Source organism: Plecotus auritus, assembly GCF_963455305.1.
Source record: "Plecotus auritus genome assembly, chromosome: 6".
Classification (NCBI taxonomy): Eukaryota; Metazoa; Chordata; class Mammalia; order Chiroptera; family Vespertilionidae; genus Plecotus; species Plecotus auritus.
The window spans coordinates 96639850-96659820 of record NC_137773.1 but is presented as its reverse complement, the minus strand read 5'-3'; the positions used below and the strand labels follow the sequence as shown (position 1 = coordinate 96659820).

The 19971-nt window shown below is 52.2% G+C and overlaps 1 protein-coding gene across 13 annotated transcripts in view; it reads left to right on the top strand.

Annotated features, from left to right (window-relative positions):
• UNC13A (unc-13 homolog A) overlaps window positions 1-13863 on the top strand; it is a 63975-nt gene extending 50112 nt beyond the window's left edge. For 8 of the 13 annotated variants that reach the window (XM_080675312.1, XM_080675309.1, XM_080675313.1 and 5 more), the window contains 7 exons: window positions 1203-1259; window positions 1643-1723; window positions 2630-2777; window positions 3842-3898; window positions 6537-6629; window positions 7513-7672; window positions 10806-13863. In XM_080675312.1, coding sequence (XP_080531438.1) covers window positions 1203-1259; window positions 1643-1723; window positions 2630-2777; window positions 3842-3898; window positions 6537-6629; window positions 7513-7672; window positions 10806-11106 — 897 coding nt within the window. In that variant the 3' untranslated portion in view covers window positions 11107-13863. The remainder of the gene's footprint in view (window positions 1-1202; window positions 1260-1642; window positions 1724-2629; window positions 2778-3841; window positions 3899-6536; window positions 6630-7512; window positions 7673-10805) is intronic. The other 5 variants (XM_080675310.1, XM_080675316.1, XM_080675318.1 and 2 more) reach the window with 2 other exon arrangements.
• The last annotated feature ends 6108 nt before the right edge of the window (window positions 13864-19971 follow it).

The window sequence follows — 19971 nt, the reverse complement described above, 5'->3', positions numbered from 1 at the left end:
CAAGCAGCTGGGCTCCTAAGTAACTGTGCCTCATTACAGCCTCAGGGAATCACAGCCCAGGAATAGGAAGAGTAGGGACAGCCAGGATGATGATAGCACTAGTAGTGCCAGGATAACTGGCTTCCATGGGTCAGCTGGTAGATTGTCCATGTAATTCCAAATCTCCCAGCTATAAATGGCTCCCTCCCTGCCCAACCCCACCCAGGACCCCCAGACCACCCCAGGACCAAGTAATGCAGGACTCCTTATTTCATTGATACTCAGCCCCACACTGTCACCCAAGAGGGTGTCCCTATTAGCCAGGGGAGGAAACTGAGGCCCAGAAAGTGTCTGGGACACATCTCAAGTCACTCAGCACGGTGACAGAGGAGCCAGGACACTTCCAGGCCTGGACCCTGTCTTCCCCAGCACTGCCCGTGACCTTGAAACCAAGTGCTAGTAACAGTAAAAACTGAACAAAGACACTTAGTTCCAGCTAAACCTTGAAGTGGATATGATTTCCTTCATCCAGATGGCAAAACTGAGACTCAGAGAGGTTAAGTGACTTGCCCAGAGCCACACAGCAGAGCTGGGATTTGAATCCAGGCCCACTCAGCTTGTTGGAACTATAGCCAGGACATTATCTTGCTTGAGAGGGGAGAAGGGGGGAGGTTATATTGCGATGTGTGTTGGGAGGATTCTTCCTTTAAAAGGTCAGACTAATAGCCCCCCCTCCCCCCACCGCAGATTACTGGGGAACTCCTCCCACAGAGGGAATGGTCCTGCAGGGAGTGAGGGTTTCACTAGAGCCCATCCCTCGGTTTCCTCCAGACCCTCTGACTTTGGGCTGGCAAGGCCCACCCAGACCCACAAACATCATCCCAAGCCCCCCACCCCCACCCCTCCACCCAGTGCCCCTTGCAGCCCGCTCTCTCAACATTTCCCTTCTCTGAACCACAAACCCAGGGTCATGGTGGAGGTGGGAGGGGATAGCATCCCCACAAGACTGGGATTTCTGGGGACAGAGTCACCACCACCTCCTCAGCACTTCATGGCGGGAGGGGGCGGGGGGTCCAGACCTCTGTCTGTGACACAACCATTGCCCTGCCCAGAGCCTTCGGACAAGAACCAAGAAGACTCCAGGGCTAGGGTGTCAGCAGGGGCTTGGGGACTGGGCTGGAGGACTCCCACCCTGACTTGGCTGTGTCTCTTGCTATCTGCAGGGAACCCAGATGATCTTCAATGCGGCCAAGGAGCTGGGTCAACTGTCTAAACTCAAGGTGAGGCCAGGAGTGCAGGTAGGAGGTCAGGGTTGGGGGATTCCTTGGGAGGAGTTCCAGAATAGTGACATGCTTTGTAGGCTCAAGGGACAGGAACCCTGCTCGGACGGGCTTAAGCACATTTTTTTTTTTTTTTTTTTTTTTTTTGCTCTGGTGTATTGGAAAGGTACAGCTTGATCAAGAGTATAAATCATTTATTCAACAAATATTTATGGAGCACCTGCTGTGTGTGCCAGGCACATGCTGGGCACCAGGCACACAATGATGAAAAAGCAGACCCACTACCCAACTCCTCACAGTTTTACAGGGATTAGTACCATAGATAGGCAGATCCCTAATGAAGGCCTGCTCTGCCCACCTGGCCCCTCTCTCTATCCTTCCAGGACCACATGGTACGAGAGGAAGCCAAGAGTTTGACCCCAAAGCAGTGTGCAGTCGTTGAGCTGGCCCTGGACACCATCAAGGTGAGAGGCCCCACCCCTGCCCATCTCAGGTGGGGCAGGCAGAGAGTGTGGCAGGTGTGGACAGGAACCTAGATTCAAACCCACCTTAATTCATTCAATTTATGAACACTCCCTGATGACCCTCTGGCAAGGCCCTGAGGAGCCCCAGACTGGGTTGGGGGGCAGACAGTTGGATACAAACATCTTTAGTCCTGTGGTCAGGGTGCTGTAGAGGGAAGAATGGGAGCTGGGGTAGCCTAGGGAGAGAGCAGCAAGGACTTTCTAGAAGAAAACATGTGGGAGGTGGGTTTTGAGGAATGCGTAGGAGTTCACAAGGCAAAGCAAACAACATTCTAGGCAGGGGCCCAGCCCATGCAAGAGCATGGAGTCATGAAAGAGGCTGTGGTCCCCATGGAATGAAAGCTACTCTGAAAAAGATGTTTTGCTAAAATGGAGTTGGCAACATATTAAAGAGGTGCGGTCAAGGAAGGCTTCTTGAAACCTTAATCAAAGAAAAACAAGGAGCCAGATAAGATCCAGGGCCAGGGTGTGGAGAGGACCTCACCACCAGTGATCATAGTAAGTGCAAAGGCCATGTTCTAGGGAAGACAATGGAGAGAAGTCAAGGAGGTTGCAGGGTTGAAGCCAATGGGCCTGGGAAGGGCCTGGAGGCATGAGTGTTATTCTGAGGGTGCTGGGAGCCCACTGGCAGGGTGGCGGCAGGAGTGGAGGTGGGGAGCCCACTGGCAGGGTGGGGGCAGGAGTGGAGGTGGGGGAGTAGCGGTACCAGACTTGAGTGGAGGCCTCGGGTTCATCCAGTGCATCATTGCAGAGGGCAGAGGGATGGAGGAGGTCAGGGCGGGAAGGCCCGCTAGGAGGAGCCAGTAGGGGTGCCTCTGGCCTCACCTCCCCACCCTGTGCCCACAGCAATACTTCCACGCGGGCGGTGTGGGCCTCAAGAAGACCTTCTTGGAGAAGAGCCCAGACCTGCAGTCCCTGCGCTATGCCCTGTCCCTCTACACGCAGGCCACCGACCTGCTCATTAAGACCTTCGTGCAGACTCAGGCTGCCCAGGGTAAGGGGCAGCAGGGTGGCCCCAGGCCAACACTCGCCCCGCAGGCGCAGCCCAGCCACGAGCTGCCATTGGCTCATCTCCTGTGACATCAGGAGCGCGTTAACAGATCCCTGGCACTTGTGAACTGCTTGGTCCTGGGCCAATGAGTAATTCACAGTTTGTGGGAAAATCGATGGACGTCACAGAGCCAGAAGTGATTGAAAGCTCTGGGGCGGGACCTCTTTGACGGCTAGGACCAAGGTGACTGACAGATTCTAGGGGCGCGCGACCTGAGGCGTGGTTGACCGCTGTGGTGGGCGGACCTCTGTGATTGGAGGGAGAACTAAGGAGCGAGCGGGACTTGCCATCATGTGGCCAATGAGTGGTTGGCAGCTCCAGGGGAATGACCTCTGGAGGAAAGGTTGAAGGCTCCTGGGGAGGGACGTCTGCAAGGTCTGGGCTAAGGAATGATTGACAATCCCAGGGATGGGAAGGACCCCAACCTTGAGTGGGTGTGGGGAGAGGAAGTTCCCATTTCTCAAATTCTTTCTAACCTTGCTTCAGTCTCCTGTCCCTCTCTGAGCTCACACACCACGGCTCGGGTTGGGGGACAGGACTCCAGGGTCCTAGTTCTCCTCCCCAGGGACCCTCCCCTTTTCAAAATTGGCTCTAAGAGTATAAACAAGGGTGAGAAGTTGGGTCACTGACCCACCCCGCTGAATTCCGGCAGTGGGGGGTGGGGGGAGGCTGGAGCGGAGGAGCAGGCCCTGCGCCCACCGGAGAGGGGCCCCTTTCCCCACCCCAGTCAGCCCAGGGCGCTCCCTGGGCGTCTGGCCTCTACGCTCAGCTTCGTGCCCAGTCCACGCTGCTGCTTTTAGTGACCCTGGTGTCCCCCGGAGTGGGAGGCTGTCTGTCTGTCCATCTGCAGCTGACGTTTCTCTCTCTCTTGTCTCTCCTCCCTGTCACTCGCCGCCCCCTCCGCGCCTCCCCTGCTCCCCCCACGCACACTCGCCCTCCATCCTCACCCCTGGATTGCTCGTCTCTGTCCCCGCTTCCCTCTTTTCTCCCCCCTCCCCCGCGATTAGTCCATGGTGGAAAAGGGACTAGGTTTACCCTTAGTGAAGACATTTATCCTGAGAAGGGTACGTGCCTCCGCCGCCCCGCCCGCCCCCTCCCCCCGCGCCCGGTGCCCGGTGCCTGGTGCCTGCGCCCCTCCCAGCCGCGGCTAGTAAAAGGCCCGTCCTTCCGCCTCCACGCCCCGGGTTGGACCGGCCGCGGGGCCAGGGTGGACAAGGAGGAAGGATGGCTTGCTGGTTCCACGTGGGGAAGGAGAAGGAATTCCAGTCGGCATCCTAAGTGCAGCTCTTAAGCCAGATTCCAGCTCTGCCACGCCGTGGCTGGGCACCTGGGGCAAGGGTCGGCCCCCTGAGCCTCAGTTTTCTCATCGCTAAACTGGAGAAAGTCAAGGACCTTAATTCATAGGATGCGATGAATTAAATTTAGAGCAGGTTCTGGCATTTAATAGCACCTAGCAATTTTTAGTTACTGCTGCTGTTGTTGATAATATTATGCTTGATATCACTTTTCCGAACGTAGAAAACTACCCTTTTTTCAGGCTCTAACTATGAGTCAGTCCTTGTACTAAGAACTTCTCAAGGATTCTTACAAAGATTCCTTCCAAACGCCACACAAAGGGGGGTTGGTTCATCATTCCATAAATGAGGATACTGCGTCTCAAAAGAGAAGCCACTTGCCCAGGGATCCTTACCCTGCAGGGGAGCAGGAGACTTGGGGGTGGGGGAGGTGTGAGAGAAGCACAGACAGGCCCCCAGGAAAGACCCTTCCTCTTGGAGCCAGCAAACCACGGGATGGGGGCTCCCAACACTGCCCCCCTCCCCCTTCTTACTAGCTTTGGCCTTGGTCTGACCCCTCTCCCATCCCAACCACTGTCCAGTTCCCCCCCTGGCACCCTCAGTCTGGCCCTGATTGAGCTTGCAATGAAGCATCAGCCTAGGGTGGGGGTGGGGGAGGTGAGGCTGAGCATGTGATTGGGGGAGGGGAGGGGGCAAGAGCCTGAGATGATAAGGAAAGCGGCCTGGGGTAGCAGCAGAGATGGGGGTGCACTCCCCAATACTGGGGGTGCTGGGGGTGGGCAGGTTTTTATGCCCTTGAGCCTCTAACTTCCTGCCCCTCGCAAGTGACCTGGATCAACCTTGGACTGACCCATTCCCCTTCCCCATCCCCACCCCAACATTCCTCCTGTTCCTCCCCAATGCATGGGGTGCACCACGCCTGGAGAGCTTCCTAGGGGGATTGGGAGGGGCCTGGTCGATGTGCTGGCAGTCACAGGTCCCCAGGTCCCACAGGGTGCCTTTCTCAGAGTCACAGGGACAGAAGCTTTTACTAGTAAGCTGCCCTTCAAGGATCCTCATCAAAAAGAAGTGCACCTCACCTTGACTCAAGTAGACAAGGGAGTTTGTTGGCTCTGGAACTAAAAGATTAGAGGTTAGGTTGGCATCAGGAATGGCTGGATCCAGAGTCTTCAACAATGCCACCGGTCATTGATCTCTGCAGAGACCGCTTTGGGGTGGCCTCTCCCCTCATTAGGCAGAGACAGCTTTGCTAGATTAGCACCAGAGACAGAGAGACTCTTTCCTAATAGTTATAGCCAAAGTCCCAGGGCCAACTCCTACTGGCCCAGCTTGAGTCACATGACCATCCCTCTGCCTATTACTGCAGCTATGGGCAGGGAATGCTCTAATTGGACAGCCATGGTTCATTTAGCCCTACCTGAAGTGTGGGATGAAGCCACAAGGTCTGAGGTGAGGGTGGGGGCATTTCTAAATAGAAACTTGGGATTGTCTATTAGGAGAGGAAAGGTGTGGAGGCAGGGAAAATAAATGAGGAAGTCCATGTGCCTGGAGCAGAATTAGCAAGGGTGAGAGTGGAGGGAGGTGAGGCAGCAGAAGTAACAGTGAGACATATCGGGAGGGACACTGCAGGTCACAAAAAGGACTCGATTACTTCAGAGTGAGATGGGAGGGTTTTGAGCAAAGGAGGGATGTGATCTGACTTAATAGGGTTTCTCTGGCTGGTGTATTGAGAGAAGCTCAGAGGAGGATGCAAGGAGACAGGGAGGAGTCTACTATAGTAGCCCAGGAGTGTGATAATGGGGGCTGGGTCAGGATGGAGGTCAGGGAGGTGGGTGAGATTCTGGATGTATTTTGAAGGTAGAGCTGGTAGGCTCTTCTAATGTACCAGTACTTGGTGAGGAAGTAAAGGGGATCAAGGAGTGAGGTATAGGGTGCCCCAACAGTTTGAGGGTTGACAGAAAAGGAGGAAGTGATAAAAGAGGGTGAGCAGTGACTAGTGTGTAGGGTGAGAACTTGGAGAGTGTGGCATTGTTGTAGCCAAGAGGAGAAACTGAGGCACAGAAAGCAGAGTGTCAGATTCTGCCAAGATGGTGTGTAAGATGAAGACTGAGTTTTGACCTTACGGTGATCAGTCAAAATAAAAAAGGGGGGGCGGGGGGCAGACACATTAGGCTCAGAGAAGTTAAGAGATCTACTTGAGATCACAGAGCAAGGCAGTGAAAGGCCAGAGGCCTGGGTTTCTGACCTCCCCAAGATTCCCTACCACTCCAGCCAACCCTCCGTGCCTCCCTGTCAGGGCTGTTGACCTGGTGCTGCCAGCACATCGTGGGTAGGGGACAGTCCGGGTCCCTTCTGGTGGGTGGGAAAGAATGGAGCTGACACCAGCCTTCTGCCCTGCCCCACCCAGGCTCCAACGTGGAAGACCCTGTGGGTGAAGTCTCCGTCCACGTTGAGCTCTTCACTCACCCAGGAACCGGTGAACACAAGGTCACAGTGAAAGGTGAATAGCCTGAGGTGGGAAGGGGAGGGCCCCAGCCAGGATGTACTAGGTTCTGAAACAGAAACCAAACTATTGGCTTAAGCAAGAAAAACTTTTTCAATAAGAAGAAAACGTTTTCATAAAACTGAAAATTCCAGCCCTGGCCAGTGTGGCTCGGTTGGTGGGCATCATCCCACGCACTGACAGGGTGTTGATCAATTCCTGGTCAGGGCACATGCCTGGGTTGCACTCTTGATCCCCGGTAGGGGGCATGCGGCAGGCAGCTGATTGATGTTTTGCTCTCACATTGAAGTTTCTCACTCTCTCTCCCTCTCCCTTTCTCTCTCTCTAAAAAATCAATAAAAAAATCTTTTAAAACAAAAACTGAACATTTCAGAAGTATACCACCTTCAGGCATGGCTGAATCCAGGGGTGCAGACAGTGTTAACAGGACTCAGTTCACTTTCTCCGTCTCTCAGCTCCTCTATCCTTTTGTTGGCTTTTATTTTGTTTATTAGAATACAGATCTATTTTAGCCCTGGCCTAGAATAACAGTGGCTTGAACAAGATAGAATACATTTTTCTCTGAGTTGACTCCAAGGACAGAGCTGACTCTGAGGCATCACAGTGTTGGGAATCCAGGCCCCTGTCACCTTTTGTTGCACTTCTATCCCTGATATGTTTCCCTCCTCTATAGGGTCCCAAATAACTCAGCCCTCACCAGTATCCCAGCCTTCAGCTAGAGGAAAGAGAAGTTTAGGGCATTTTCCCTTTTAAGCCATAACCATGGCTACACTTAGCTACAGTAGCATGCTGGGAAATGTAGTCTTTCAGACAGGCTTTGAAAACCATGGCCCCAAATTGAGGGAATCTGACCAATCTTCTCCTCCACTTCCTCCAATAGTGGTGGCTGCCAATGACCTCAAGTGGCAGACTTCTGGCATTTTCCGGCCGTTCATTGAAGTCAACATCATTGGGCCCCATCTCAGCGACAAGAAACGCAAGTTTGCAACCAAATCCAAGAACAACAGCTGGGCCCCCAAGTACAATGAGAGCTTCCAGTTGTGAGTCTGGGGTGCTCTGGGGAGGGGGTATTTGCTGGGTTAACCTCAGCCCACTAGGCAGGAGGGATGTCTGATGGGCCAATGGTTCTTGGGTACAGGGATGTGAGAGGTCACATCCTAGGTAGAGTTGGTAGGAATGGAGGCACCTTTGTGCAGAAATGACATCAGTGAGGGAACATTGAGATGGAGTTGACCACCTTGGGGGGCAGGCAGGTGTGTGTTTGGGGGTTGGCATCGAGTGTGATATAACATCTTGATGAAGGCTTGTAAAGCGGAGGGGAAGTCTGAGTAGAGGGGTGTGTTGGTTAGGGCCATTTCTGGGGCTGGAGACTCTGGTGGTTAAGTAGTGTAGGTGGTCATGGTGGGGGGGATGGGAACTCATGGAGTCAGCTGTGAGCCTTGTCAGGTCTGTTGGGGCAGGTTATCTGGAGGAGTCTGCTGTGGGGACAGGAGTGGACTGTGGTCTGGTTTAGGAAATGGGGATGTGTATCATGTGAGGTGGGGTGGGGTGGGGTCACTCTGGATAGGGTTTCCTGGTGGGCAGGTGTGAGCTTGGTCAAGGCATCAGGTGTCTAGACGGGACAGACCCTGGGGAACATAAATAACTCTGATCAGGGTGTACAGAGGGGTTACCTGGGGCGGGGTGAAGTCATGTGGGTGGATTTTTTGATGAGGTGTGAACCTCACTGGAGCAGGGTAACATTGGGGGGCTGTTCTTGAGGGACAGAAGTGCAGAGGGCATCAGAGCTGGGGAGAGTTGGGGGCCCCTGAGGGACAACAGCGGGCCAGTTGTGTTAGAACAGTGGTCGGCAAACTACAGCTCGGGAGCCACATGCGGCTCTTTGGCCCTTGAGTTTTTAGCAAAGGCCAGCTTAGGAGTACCCATCCTATCTAATAAAAGAATAATATGCAAATTAACCATCACTCCGGTACACCCACAAGCCATGCCCACAAGCCACGCCCACCAGCCAATCAGGAGCAAATATGCAAATAAACTCAACCAAGATGGCTACAGCCACAGAGAGCAGGAGGGAGGCTTGGGTTTCCCCAGCGATGGAGGAAGCCACGCTTTCCGCCTGCCCTTGCTGGCCTAGGCCTCCACTCAAGGCTACAAAGTTTCAATGATAGAAGATACATAAACCCAAACAGAAATGGCGGCAGCCACGGACCTGGAAAGAGCAGGAGGCTAGGGTTTCCCCCAGTGATGGAGGAAGCCAAGCTTTCCACACACCCTGGCAGGCTCAGGCCTCCACTTAAGGCTACAAAGTTACAATTATAGAAGATACATAAATCCCAACATAAATGGCTGCCGCCACAGAGCAAGCAGGAGGCTTGGCTCCACACTCCAGGCTACAAAGTTTCAATTGTAGAAGATAAATAAACCCCAGATACCAGGACCTCCGCTTGGGTCGCCAGGGGGCGTGGCCGGCCTGCAAACCACCACAGGGCCCTCGCCCAGGCCGCCTCACGCCCCAAGGGAACCCCCACCCTGATCCGGGACACCCTTCAGGGCAAACCAGCTGGCCCCCACCCGTGCACCAGGCCTCTATCCTATCTAATAAAAGAGTAATATGCAGATTGACCATCACTCCAACACACAAGATGGCTGCCCCCATGTGGTCAAAAATCCTGCCCCCATGTGGACACAAGATGGACACCACAAGATGGCCAGCAGGGGAGGGCAGTTGGGAGGGACCAGGCCTGCAAGGGAGGGCAGTTGGGGGCGATCAAGCCTGCAGGGGAGGGCAGTTAGGGGTGACCAAGCCGGCAGAGGAGGGAAGTTGGGGGCGACCAGGCCTGCAGGGAAAGGCAGTTGGGAGGGACCCAGGCCTGCAGGGGAGAGCAGTTGGGGGGGACCAGGCCTGCAGGGGAGGGCAGTTAAGAGCAAACAGGCTGGCAGGGGAGCAGTTAGGCATCAATCAGGCTGGCAGGGGAGTGGTTAGGGGGTGATCAGGCTGGCAGGCAGAAGCGGTTAGGGGCAATCAGGAAGGCAGGCAGGTGAGCAGTTGGGAGCCAGCAGTCCTGGATTGTGAGAGGAATGTCCGACTGCCCCGGTGGGATCAGGCCTAAACGGGCAGTCGGACATCCCTTGAGGGGTCCCAGATTGGAGAGGGTGCAGGCTGGGCTGAGGGACACACCCCCTCCCCCGTACACGAATTTCGTGCACCAGGCCTCTAGTTAGTTAATAACAATGTACCTACTTATATAGTTTAAGTTTAAAAAATTTGGCTCTCAAAAGAAATTTCAATCGTTGTATTGTTGATATTTGGCTCTGTTGACTAATGAGTTTGCCGACCACTGTGTTAGAAGAGCGAGAGGCCGGAGGACTTTGGAGTAGTTGGTCACCTGACACAATGCTTGGGAGCAAGAACACGGCCTAGTGGGGGCATATGCCTCCTGGGGTGGGCTAGAGTACTTGAGGCTAGGAGTGCTGCCTGAGAGCAATGTGGGGTGGGGTGGGCGCTAGCATCAGTGCCAGTCACCTGAGGGGCAGGAGCCCAACTTCACTAGAGATGTAGCCTGGGGACAGAGAGAGTCAAGCTGATGGGGAGGGCTGGGTCTAATGGGGAGGGCATCTTGAGGATCTAGAGACCATGGGGGAGAGGCCACGCATCAAGGGGAGGACTTGAGTTCTGGTGGGAGCCTGGTAATGGGGCGTCTGGGTGCAATATCTGAAGCAGCAGGATGGTGAGGTCAACTGCTCAGCTGATTAAGGATTTGGACGCTGGGTACCACAGAGTGGTAGGAACATGGTCTAGCCAGGGCTCTGGGGGAAGGTCACTGGAGTTAGGGACATAATTTGGCCAGGCTGATGGGATGTAGTTGCGTGGGGAGCAGAATGGAGGGAAGAGAGACATGGCAGAGACATTTCTTAGTGGTTGTGGTGGGGGAGAGGGGGTCAGCAGGTGTGGACATGGCCCAGCAAAAGGCTGTTGGGCCAGTCACTTGGGGCAGGGACTGATGGCCTAAAGAGGGAAGTCATGAAAATGGGAGGATTGCTCGTGGTGTGGTCTAGCGCGAGGGCGGGGCCACCTGGGTGGTCGAGGGGGAGGGGTCTGGTGTAGGGCGGGGCCATCGATGGGGTGGTGCTGGCCGGTGGGCGGGACCTGACCTGACGCCCCGCCCTCCGCAGCACGCTGAGTGCGGAAGCGGGCCCTGAGTGCTACGAGCTGCAGGTGTGCGTCAAAGACTACTGCTTTGCGCGTGAGGACCGTACCGTGGGGCTGGCCGTGCTGCAGTTGCGTGAGCTGGCCCAGCGCGGGAGCGCCGCCTGCTGGCTACCCCTCGGCCGCCGCATCCACATGGACGACACGGGCCTCACGGTGCTGCGCATCCTGTCGCAACGCAGTAACGACGAGGTAGCCAAGGAGTTCGTCAAGCTCAAGTCGGACACGCGCTCCGCCGAGGAGGGTGGTGCCACACCTGCATCCTAGGCGGGGCGCGCGGACGGGCAGCACTGCGCGTGCGCAAAGGGGCGGGGCGGCGCGGCGCCTGCGTGCTGGGACCTTCCTGAGGGCAAGTCTGCGGGCTCCACATTCCCTCCTTGCGGCCACGCTTGCAGCGCCTACGGGGCCTACGGAGCTAGGATGGGAGAACCCCGCCCCTTATGGAGGAGGCCTGGTCCCCGGGCTCTGGTCCCCTGTCTCCTGTCCCAAGGAAAAGCCATAAGACGGGTCTCCAACCCCTGGGGCCCAAGACCAATTGCCAAGTATGGAACTTTCGGCTCCCTCGAGGGGTGGGCCCGAGGCAAGGGGCAGGGCTTCCTGGAGCACCCCCTGGTGGTCTGGGGGCTGGAGGGACTAGGATGGTAGTTGGAGGGCCCTGGTGGACCCCAGTCCCTTTTTATGTTTGTGCAAAAAATAAACGGGGAGAGAGAGGAGGATGGAATTTCAAAAGCACATGCGCCCTCCGGCGCCCAAACCCTGGGGGCCCAGGGAAGGGCTCTGGGGCACCCGCATTTCCCTATGGGTTTTTTTCTCCTCTTTACCCCCCACATGCCCATTTCTCATACCATAGAGTTCAACTCATTTGACAGATGGCAAAAAGCCGCAAAGAGTTACTGAGGGACCCAGTGCCAGCCTTGTCTCCACTCCCTTTGGCCGGTGTACCCCATCCAAGGGTGGACTGAGATGACCCCACAGAGCTCCCCATTGCTGCTAATCCCCTTCAGGGGACCTCCCCCAACCCTTACAAGGAATGGGGGTCTGGGACAAGCCTACTACTGCCCCCTCCCACCTCTGGTTGCCAAGAAAAACCCCTGCCCTCAGCCCTTTCTGCTAGGACCCCATGTGAGATACCCTGAGAACTCTTGACCTCCTGCCAACAAAAAGTAAGGATTTGGGATTTTCTGGACCCAGCCCCCTGCCCGCTTCTTCCTCTCTCAGAATTCTCCAGACAGGAAAGAACAGGAAGAGACTAGAACTCAGCACAAATATCTCCTCCTGTAGAAAATCACTGTTCCCCCTCAGGACTTTCCCACCCTTTGTCCTAGAAGCAGTGGGACTGGGGGTGTTTGTGACGGGCTCTGTTTTCTCCAGACTGGGGTCTGAGGCCTCTCAAGGCCCACACAGGCTGTTGGGCACAGGGATGACAACGAGGCATGCCTAGTTGAATTATGTCTTGGGGAACATCTGTGTGTGCCCACGCATCCACATGTGTGTCCATGACCATCCCCATTATCAACCTCCCCCTCCAACACAGATCTGGGCACACAGGAGGTACTTGAGCCAGACTGTGGTTGAGTCACAAGACAGAGTGAAGAGGGGACATGGAAGAGACAGGAGAGGAATCCAGGGAGTTAGAAGGGTTTGAAATCAGGAGCAACAGGGCTCAGATAGGAGCAGAACTTGCCCCAAGGCCACCCAGCAAGTGTATTTAGTGGCCAAGCTTGGGTGATATCTCTAGGCTTTTGCCACCTCACCTAGGGTGACCAGGGTTCTTAGCCCTGATGGGGTCTCAGGGTTGCATGGACCTTGCTTCATGCCAAGATATGGCCCAAGTTTTCGGGGCTCATGCAGGATCAGGAAAAAGATGAAGTGGGGTGGGCCTCTGATGAGGCAGAGAGGTGGACAGTGAGGGACATCTTGGACAGAGCCAATCCCCTCCCCAAGAGGGACAGGCGCAGAGTAAGGACACAGACCAAGAGAAGGAGGGAGAGAAAAGGTAAATCGGGAAAGTGAGATCACACCCCAGTGGGGACAGAGAGAGACCTTGAGATGGAGAGAGACTCAGAGATGGGGAGCTACAGAGACAGAGAGAGGAGAAAAGGCAAAACTGGTGACCTAGAAGGAGAAGGAACCTACTGCTGGCTCTCACCAGTCTCACCTAGAAGGGTTTCCCTAAAATGAGGAGGTACCTGGCCATGTCCCCCAAACTCTCTGACTCAGGCACCAGAGCCTGACACCTCACCATACCCCCATCAGAGATGCAAAAAATACTTCACACCCAACTAGAAATCCTTGGGACCTCTCTGCTGGGACCTCAGAGACCTTTTTGTCCCCAACGTCCAGCCCCTATACTGTCCATCTTGCAGATGGGGACATTGAGGGGCAGGACAGCAGGAATATCCTAGAGTCACCCCAAACTCTGCTGTCTGGATGCAGAGGAAGGGGAGCTCTCTGGGGACTTGGTTTGTATCACGACCCTGAATGTCCCCTGAACATGCTTTCCTAAAAATTGTCAAGGACCAAAGTCGTCTTCGCTGACACGTGTTGCTTTTCTCTTTGCCTTTTATTTTTTTAAAAGAGAGAAATCCAGTTGATGGTGTTGAGTAAGACCTCCTCCCCACCATCCCCTCACCCCTGCCCAGCCATAGTGACTCTTTCCAGGCTGGGTCACAGGTGTAGGATTCCCTGTGCATCCCGGCCACACAGGAGGGTGGAGGGGGTTCAGACCCACCCCCGGCCCCGCCACTCAGACCCTGAAACCTGCCAGGGAGGTTCTTCCTCTACACATCTTCTCTTAGCATGTAATTGCAGATGTGAAAGCAAAACACTTTTAACTCCATCCTGTCGGTCTAGCATCTTCACAGATGCCCCCATTTCTCTGTAAATATGTGACTTGGAACAAATGTTTAAAACCCATGAAAAGTGGTCATGAATGCATGATGTGGAGATGTTTTGCACTACTCTGATTTTTTGGTCTCTGTAAAAATATTTTATTAACAGCAGATATTAAAAAAAGAAAAAGCACCCAGCCTCTGACACATGGTGATGGCTTTGCATTCCCAGAAACACAGAAACGCTCACATAGCGTTTTCTATGTGCAGATGCTGTTGAACATGCTTCCTGTCCAGGAGGCAAGTCCCACAACTGGCATTGCCCACTTCACGGAGCAGGAAAAGGGGTGGAGTCAGAATTCGAATCCGGGACATTGGCAGCTGTTGCTCTTAGCTCAAGCAAGTTAGAACACAAAAGCCAGGGACACCCCCCCCCCCGCCCCCGCAATTCAACCCAGAGCACCATGTTTGGGATTTTGTTTTGTTTTGATGTAGCAGGTGAGAATCTCATTTTATTTAATTAATCTCATTTTATTTGTTTTATTTAATCTCAAAGAAAGGAAACTTTTTTTTTTTTGCTACAACTAAACTTAATTTCTGCTTTGAGCCTTCATCTCATCAGGAAACAGAAACTGAGTCTCATTCAGCTCAGATTCCCTCGGTAAATTCAGGGACTCCCCTCCTAAGATCTGGGCTACTTCTGTATTTGAGTGGCCAGAGCCAGGCCATGGGATTCACCATCGGGAATGGGTTTCATGAATGCTTTTAGTTGCAAATAAAATAAAAAAGAGCTTGCCCTAGCCAGTTTGACTCAGTGGATAGAGCGTTAGCCTGTGGGACTAAAGCAGTGGTTCTCAACCTTTCTAATGCCGCGACCCTTTAATACAGTTCCTCATGTTGTGGTGACCCCCAACCATAAAATTATTTTCGTTGCTACTTCATAACTGTAATTTTGCTGTTATGAATTGTAGTGTAAATATCTGTGTTTTCCGATGGTCTTAGGCGACCCTGCTAGTGGTTCTCAACCTGTGGGCCCACAGGTTGAGAGCCGCTGCTGTAGAGCCTAAGACCATCGGAAAACACAGATATTTACACTACAATTCATAACAGTAGCAAAATTACAGTTATGAAGTAGCAACGAAAATAATTTTATGGTTGGGGGTCACCACAACATGAGGAACTGTATTAAAGGGTCGCGGCATTAGAAAGGTTGAGAACCACTGGACTAAAGGGTCCCGGGTACAATTCCGGTCAAGGGCACGTACCTCAGTTGCAATCTCCCCCCCCGCCCCCCGGCCCAGGCCCTGGCGAGGGTGCATGCAGGAGGCAACCAATCGATGTGTTTCTCTCACATCAATATTTCGCCCTGTCTTTTCCCTCGCTCTTGCACTCTCTCTAAAAATCAATGGGAAAATATCCTCAGCTGAGGATTTTTAAAAAAGGGGGGCTAAAAGTGGAACAAAGAGTGGCTAAACCACAGGGGTTACCCATAACTCAGCCATTCCACCTTCAAGGCTTGCACGTGGGCAAAAAGACGAAAAGCAGCCTCAATGTGGTCTTTTCACACGGGAAAATATACAGCTATAAACATAGATGAACCACAGCTGTCCGCCTGATGTCGAAAGGGGCAGCCTGCCAGGGGCCCAGAGTGTGCCCAAACATTCTTGGTGACAGTGCCAGACTGAAGACCTTATCCCTTCCCCGAGACCCAGCAGTATCCATAGCAACACAGGTGGGCCATGCAGCATTAGGTAACTGCTCACTCCCTGATGGGGGAGCTGGCTTGTTTGCTGCTTGCTACAAACCATGCTCGGCCTTTGGCCCTGTGTCCTTCAGTATGTGGAGTCCATCATGTCACCCACGGGGCTTGAAGACGGAGGAACATGCTGCTTGCTGTGCTGTGAAATCAATAAAAACATATTAAAAAAAAAAAAGTATTAGCAAGGATGTGGAGAAATTGGAACCCTTGTGAACTGTAAGTGGGAATGTAAAATGGTGCAGCTGCTGTGGAAAACAGTATGGAGGTTCCTCAAAAAAATTAAAAAAAGAATTACCATGTGACCCAGCAATTCTACTTCTGGATATAGGTATCTGAAAAAAAATGAAAGCAGAGTCTCAAAAACATACTTGCACACCCATGTGCATAGCAGCATTAATCACAATAGCCAAAAGATGGAAGCAACCTGAGTGTCCACTGATGAACGGATAAACAAAATACAGTCCATTCATACAATGAAATATTTATCTGCCTTAAAAAGGAAGGACATGCTGACATGCTACAGCGTGGTAGCATTGAGGACATGGTGCTGAGTGAAATAAACAGGACACAAAAAGACAAATACTGTGTGACCCCACTTGTATAAGGTCCCTAAAGGAGTCCAGGTTCATAGAGATAGAAAGTGGAATGGGTGGGTGCCAGGGCCTGGGGGAGGGGAATGGGAAGTTAGTGTTTAATGAGGACAGAGTTTCAGTTTGGGAAGATGCAAAGTTCTGGAAATGGATAGTGCTAATGGTGGGACAACAATGTAAATGTACTAAATGCCATGAGGTCGTACACTTGCATGTGGCTAACTTTATCTGAATTTCACTTCAATTTAAAAACAACAACAAACATAGGTGGCTGGCCAGATTTGGTTCATGGACCATAGTTTGCCAACTCCTTGACTGAATCAATTCTTCTTCAACTTCCCCTCCTCACTTTTCCCATCCTTAGGCTAACTCTAGCACCATCCTCATGCTCACTCCACCCTCCACTCACACTGGGACCCTCAGCCTCAGCCTCAGCCTCACCCTATCCTCGCACTCTCATCCCCTTAATCTACCCTATTCTCTCCCCCATTTATGCATTGCCTTTTCATCACGTCACCTGCCAACATAGAAGGGTCACCCAGGCAATGTCCACAAGATGTACATTCAGTTTCCTGGAGGGTTTAACACAATTATGTGGTTCATGATCTCTGTAAAATTGCATTTCATTACATAATTTATTACATTGCATATAATTACTCTGCTCCTAATCCTGCATTACATATAAGAGTTTCTATGATTATGCATCCTACAATTACACAATCATTCTTACCATCCCCATACTGTACAGTAATTAACGAGAAGGAAGTTGTGGGTAGACAGCAGCACCCGCCCCACCCAACCCCGTTCCTGCAGCGGCTGCAAAGCTGCTGCCATGCTCTCAGGTTTCCATGTTGCTGGGCACCTGTTTGGGTCCACCAGCCGGAGGCACCCGTGGGACTTCATTTATTTATTTTTATTTTTTAAAAAATATTTTATTGATTTTTTACAGAGAGGAAGGGAGAGGGAGAGAGTTAGAAACATCGATGAGAGAGAAACATCAATCAGATGCCTCCTGCACACCTCCCACTGGGGATGTTCCCACAACCAAGGTACGTGCCCTTGACCGGAATCGAACCTGGGACCCTTCAGTCCGCAGGCCGACGCTCTATCCACTGAGCCAAACCGGCCAGGGCCACCAGTGGGACTTTAGATGAAAGAAGGAACTGCTTTCTTGGTTTTTCCTTTTCTTCACTCTGTCAGCAGCCAATGTTGGTGGGCATTGAAAAGCAGGTGTGCTGGCCAGTGTGGCTCAATGACTGAACATCAGCCCATGAACCAGGTCACAGGTGGATTCCCTGGTCAAGGCATGTGCCCGAGTTACGGGCTCAATACCCAGTAGGGGGCGTGTGGGAGGCAGCCAATCAATGATTCTCATCACTGATGTTTCTATCTCTCTAAAAATAAAAAATAAAATCAATAAAAACTTTTTTTTAAACTGGCCTGGCCAGTGTTCTCAGTGGTTAGAGCGTTGGCCCAGGCACCAAAGGGTTGCAGGTTCGATCCCTGGCCCTGGTTGGGGCATGTGTGGGAGGCAACCAATCAATGTGTGTCTCTCACATCAATGTTTCTCTCTCCCCCTCTTCACTCTCTCTAAAACTCAATGGGAAAAATATCCTCTGATGATGAAAGAGAGAGAGAGAAAGGGAGGGAGGGAGGGAGGGAGGGAGGGAGGAAGAGAGGAAGAAAGGAAGAAAGGAAGAAAGGAAGAAAGGAAGAAAGGAAGGAAGAAAGAAAGAAAGAAAGAAAGAAAGAAAGAAAGAAAGAAAGAAAGAAAAAGTTGTGGATCCTATTCCTTAATCACAGATATGGGGTCTGTGCCCAAAGTTGGAGGTTTCAAGGACCCCCTGACTTCCTGTCTCCTGTGATTGTGGAGAGACTCAGTTTCCTGGGTGAGCCAGTTCTGCAAAATCATTCCTATAGGACCAGCCCGGGTCCTGCTCCTCTGCACCAGAATTTGGCAAACAATGGCCCCTGGGTCACATCTGGCTCACTGTTTGTTTTTATAAATGAGCCTGCAACTGAGGTACACACTCTGGACCAGGAATCGAACCTGAGACCCTTTGGTGCAAAGGCCTACACTCCAATCAGTGAGCCACGCCGGCCAGGGCTGTGGCTGTTACTGTAATGGCAAAAGGAACTTTGCACAGGGGATTAAATTAAGGATTTTGAGAAGACAGGGAGATTATTCTGGATTATTTGAGTGGGCCCTAAAGGCAGTCAATCCCAAGGGTCCTTACAAGAGGAATCAAAGAAGTCAGATGAAGAAGCAGATGTGATGATGGAAGCGAGAGGTTAGAGCGGTGCAGGAAGGGGCCATACGCCCAGGAGCGCCAACAGCCTCAGCAGCTGGAAAAGGCAAGAACACGTTCTCCCCCTGGGTCCTCCCACCGAACCAGCCCTGCCGACACTTTGTAGCCAGTGAAACTGATGTCAGACTCCTGGCCTCCAGAACAACATGAGAATAGATTGCGTTGTTTTATTACTTGTTTTTAAAATCCTCACCTGAGGACATGGTGAGAGAGGGGAAGGGAGGGAGAGAGAGAGATCGACAAGAGAGGGAAACATCGACTGGCTGACTTCCAGACACTCTCTGACTGGGGATCAAACCCACAACCCAGATAATCCAACCGGTAACCCTTCGGTACACTCAACCGACTAAGCCACTGCAGCTGGGCAATATGTGTTAAGTCACTAAATCTGTGGAAATTTGTTATTGCAACCATAGCAAGCTCAGACAACGAGCTGATGGACCAACTGAAGGTTTTTTCCATGAACATGAATCACTTTTCAATTAAGTTACATTAAAACACTACACACACACACACACACACACACACACACACTATATCCTGGCCAGTGTGGCTTTGTTGGTTGGGCATCGTCCTGTGCACCAAAAGGTTACGGGTTCAATTCCTAGTCAGGCATATGCCCGGGTTGTGAGCTAATTGATGTTTCTCTCCCTCTCCCTTCCTCTCTCTCTAAACAGCAATAAAAAACATTTAAAACACTATCTATAGGAAACATTACAGAAGGAATGATGTGGCTCCCCTGGAGGGTAAGAGAAAAGGAAAGATCTAAGTTAGATAATTGGATGTGAGGGTGGGGCATTCAAAATGAAATTCAGGTTCCCAGGCACTGCCAACAAGCTTCTAACCCCTTCAATCTGGAGGCAGAGCCTGAGAATCTATGTTTTAATTGGAGACATTTTGCAGCAAAACAACAACAACAAAAACCCACTGCGTGCCACAAAGACCCGAGTCTAGACTCATGCCCCCAAGAGGTCGAATGGTATTGGGTGCAGTCTCAGTCCTGGCATAGGGGGCTTTGGGAGCCCCCTCATTCTTTGTTCTGCAGCTGCTTTGTGCTCTCCAGGATGTTTAGCTGCATCTCTAGCTTCTGTCCACTGGAGACCAATAGCATGATCACCAGGAATGTCTCCGACATCAGCCCATGTCCCTGAGGACCATCACTCCCAATTGAGATCCACTGGATTAAAATACGATTTGAAAACATGTAACTGTAACAGATGAGAAGTGACTCCAATGTCCCCTAAGAGGGGACTGGTTACTTAACTCAGTCAGCCACCCTGGATGAAGGGTGAGGCGTTAACAAGAAAAGAACTATGCTGGCCTCTACGGAAACTCAAAGTGCAGCTTTGTTGACCCAGGGGTTCCAGCTGTTATCAACTTACCCAACTGAAATACAAACTCCAGCAGCAAAGATGTATCACATGATCCTGTTCACTGCGTGCTGTGATGTTCTCCAACCAGAATGGTCCAAACAGTGGTGGTCCACCCACCACAGAATCGTGTATGTTACAACCCAAAAAGAACCGGTAGAACAACAGCGTAGATTAGGTCCACAATATGTTGTGAAACTTTAAAAGAAAATTGATCCCATGTTTAGGAAATAAACATGTGTTGGATGGGGGAAAAGAAAGCAGGTTGCAGTA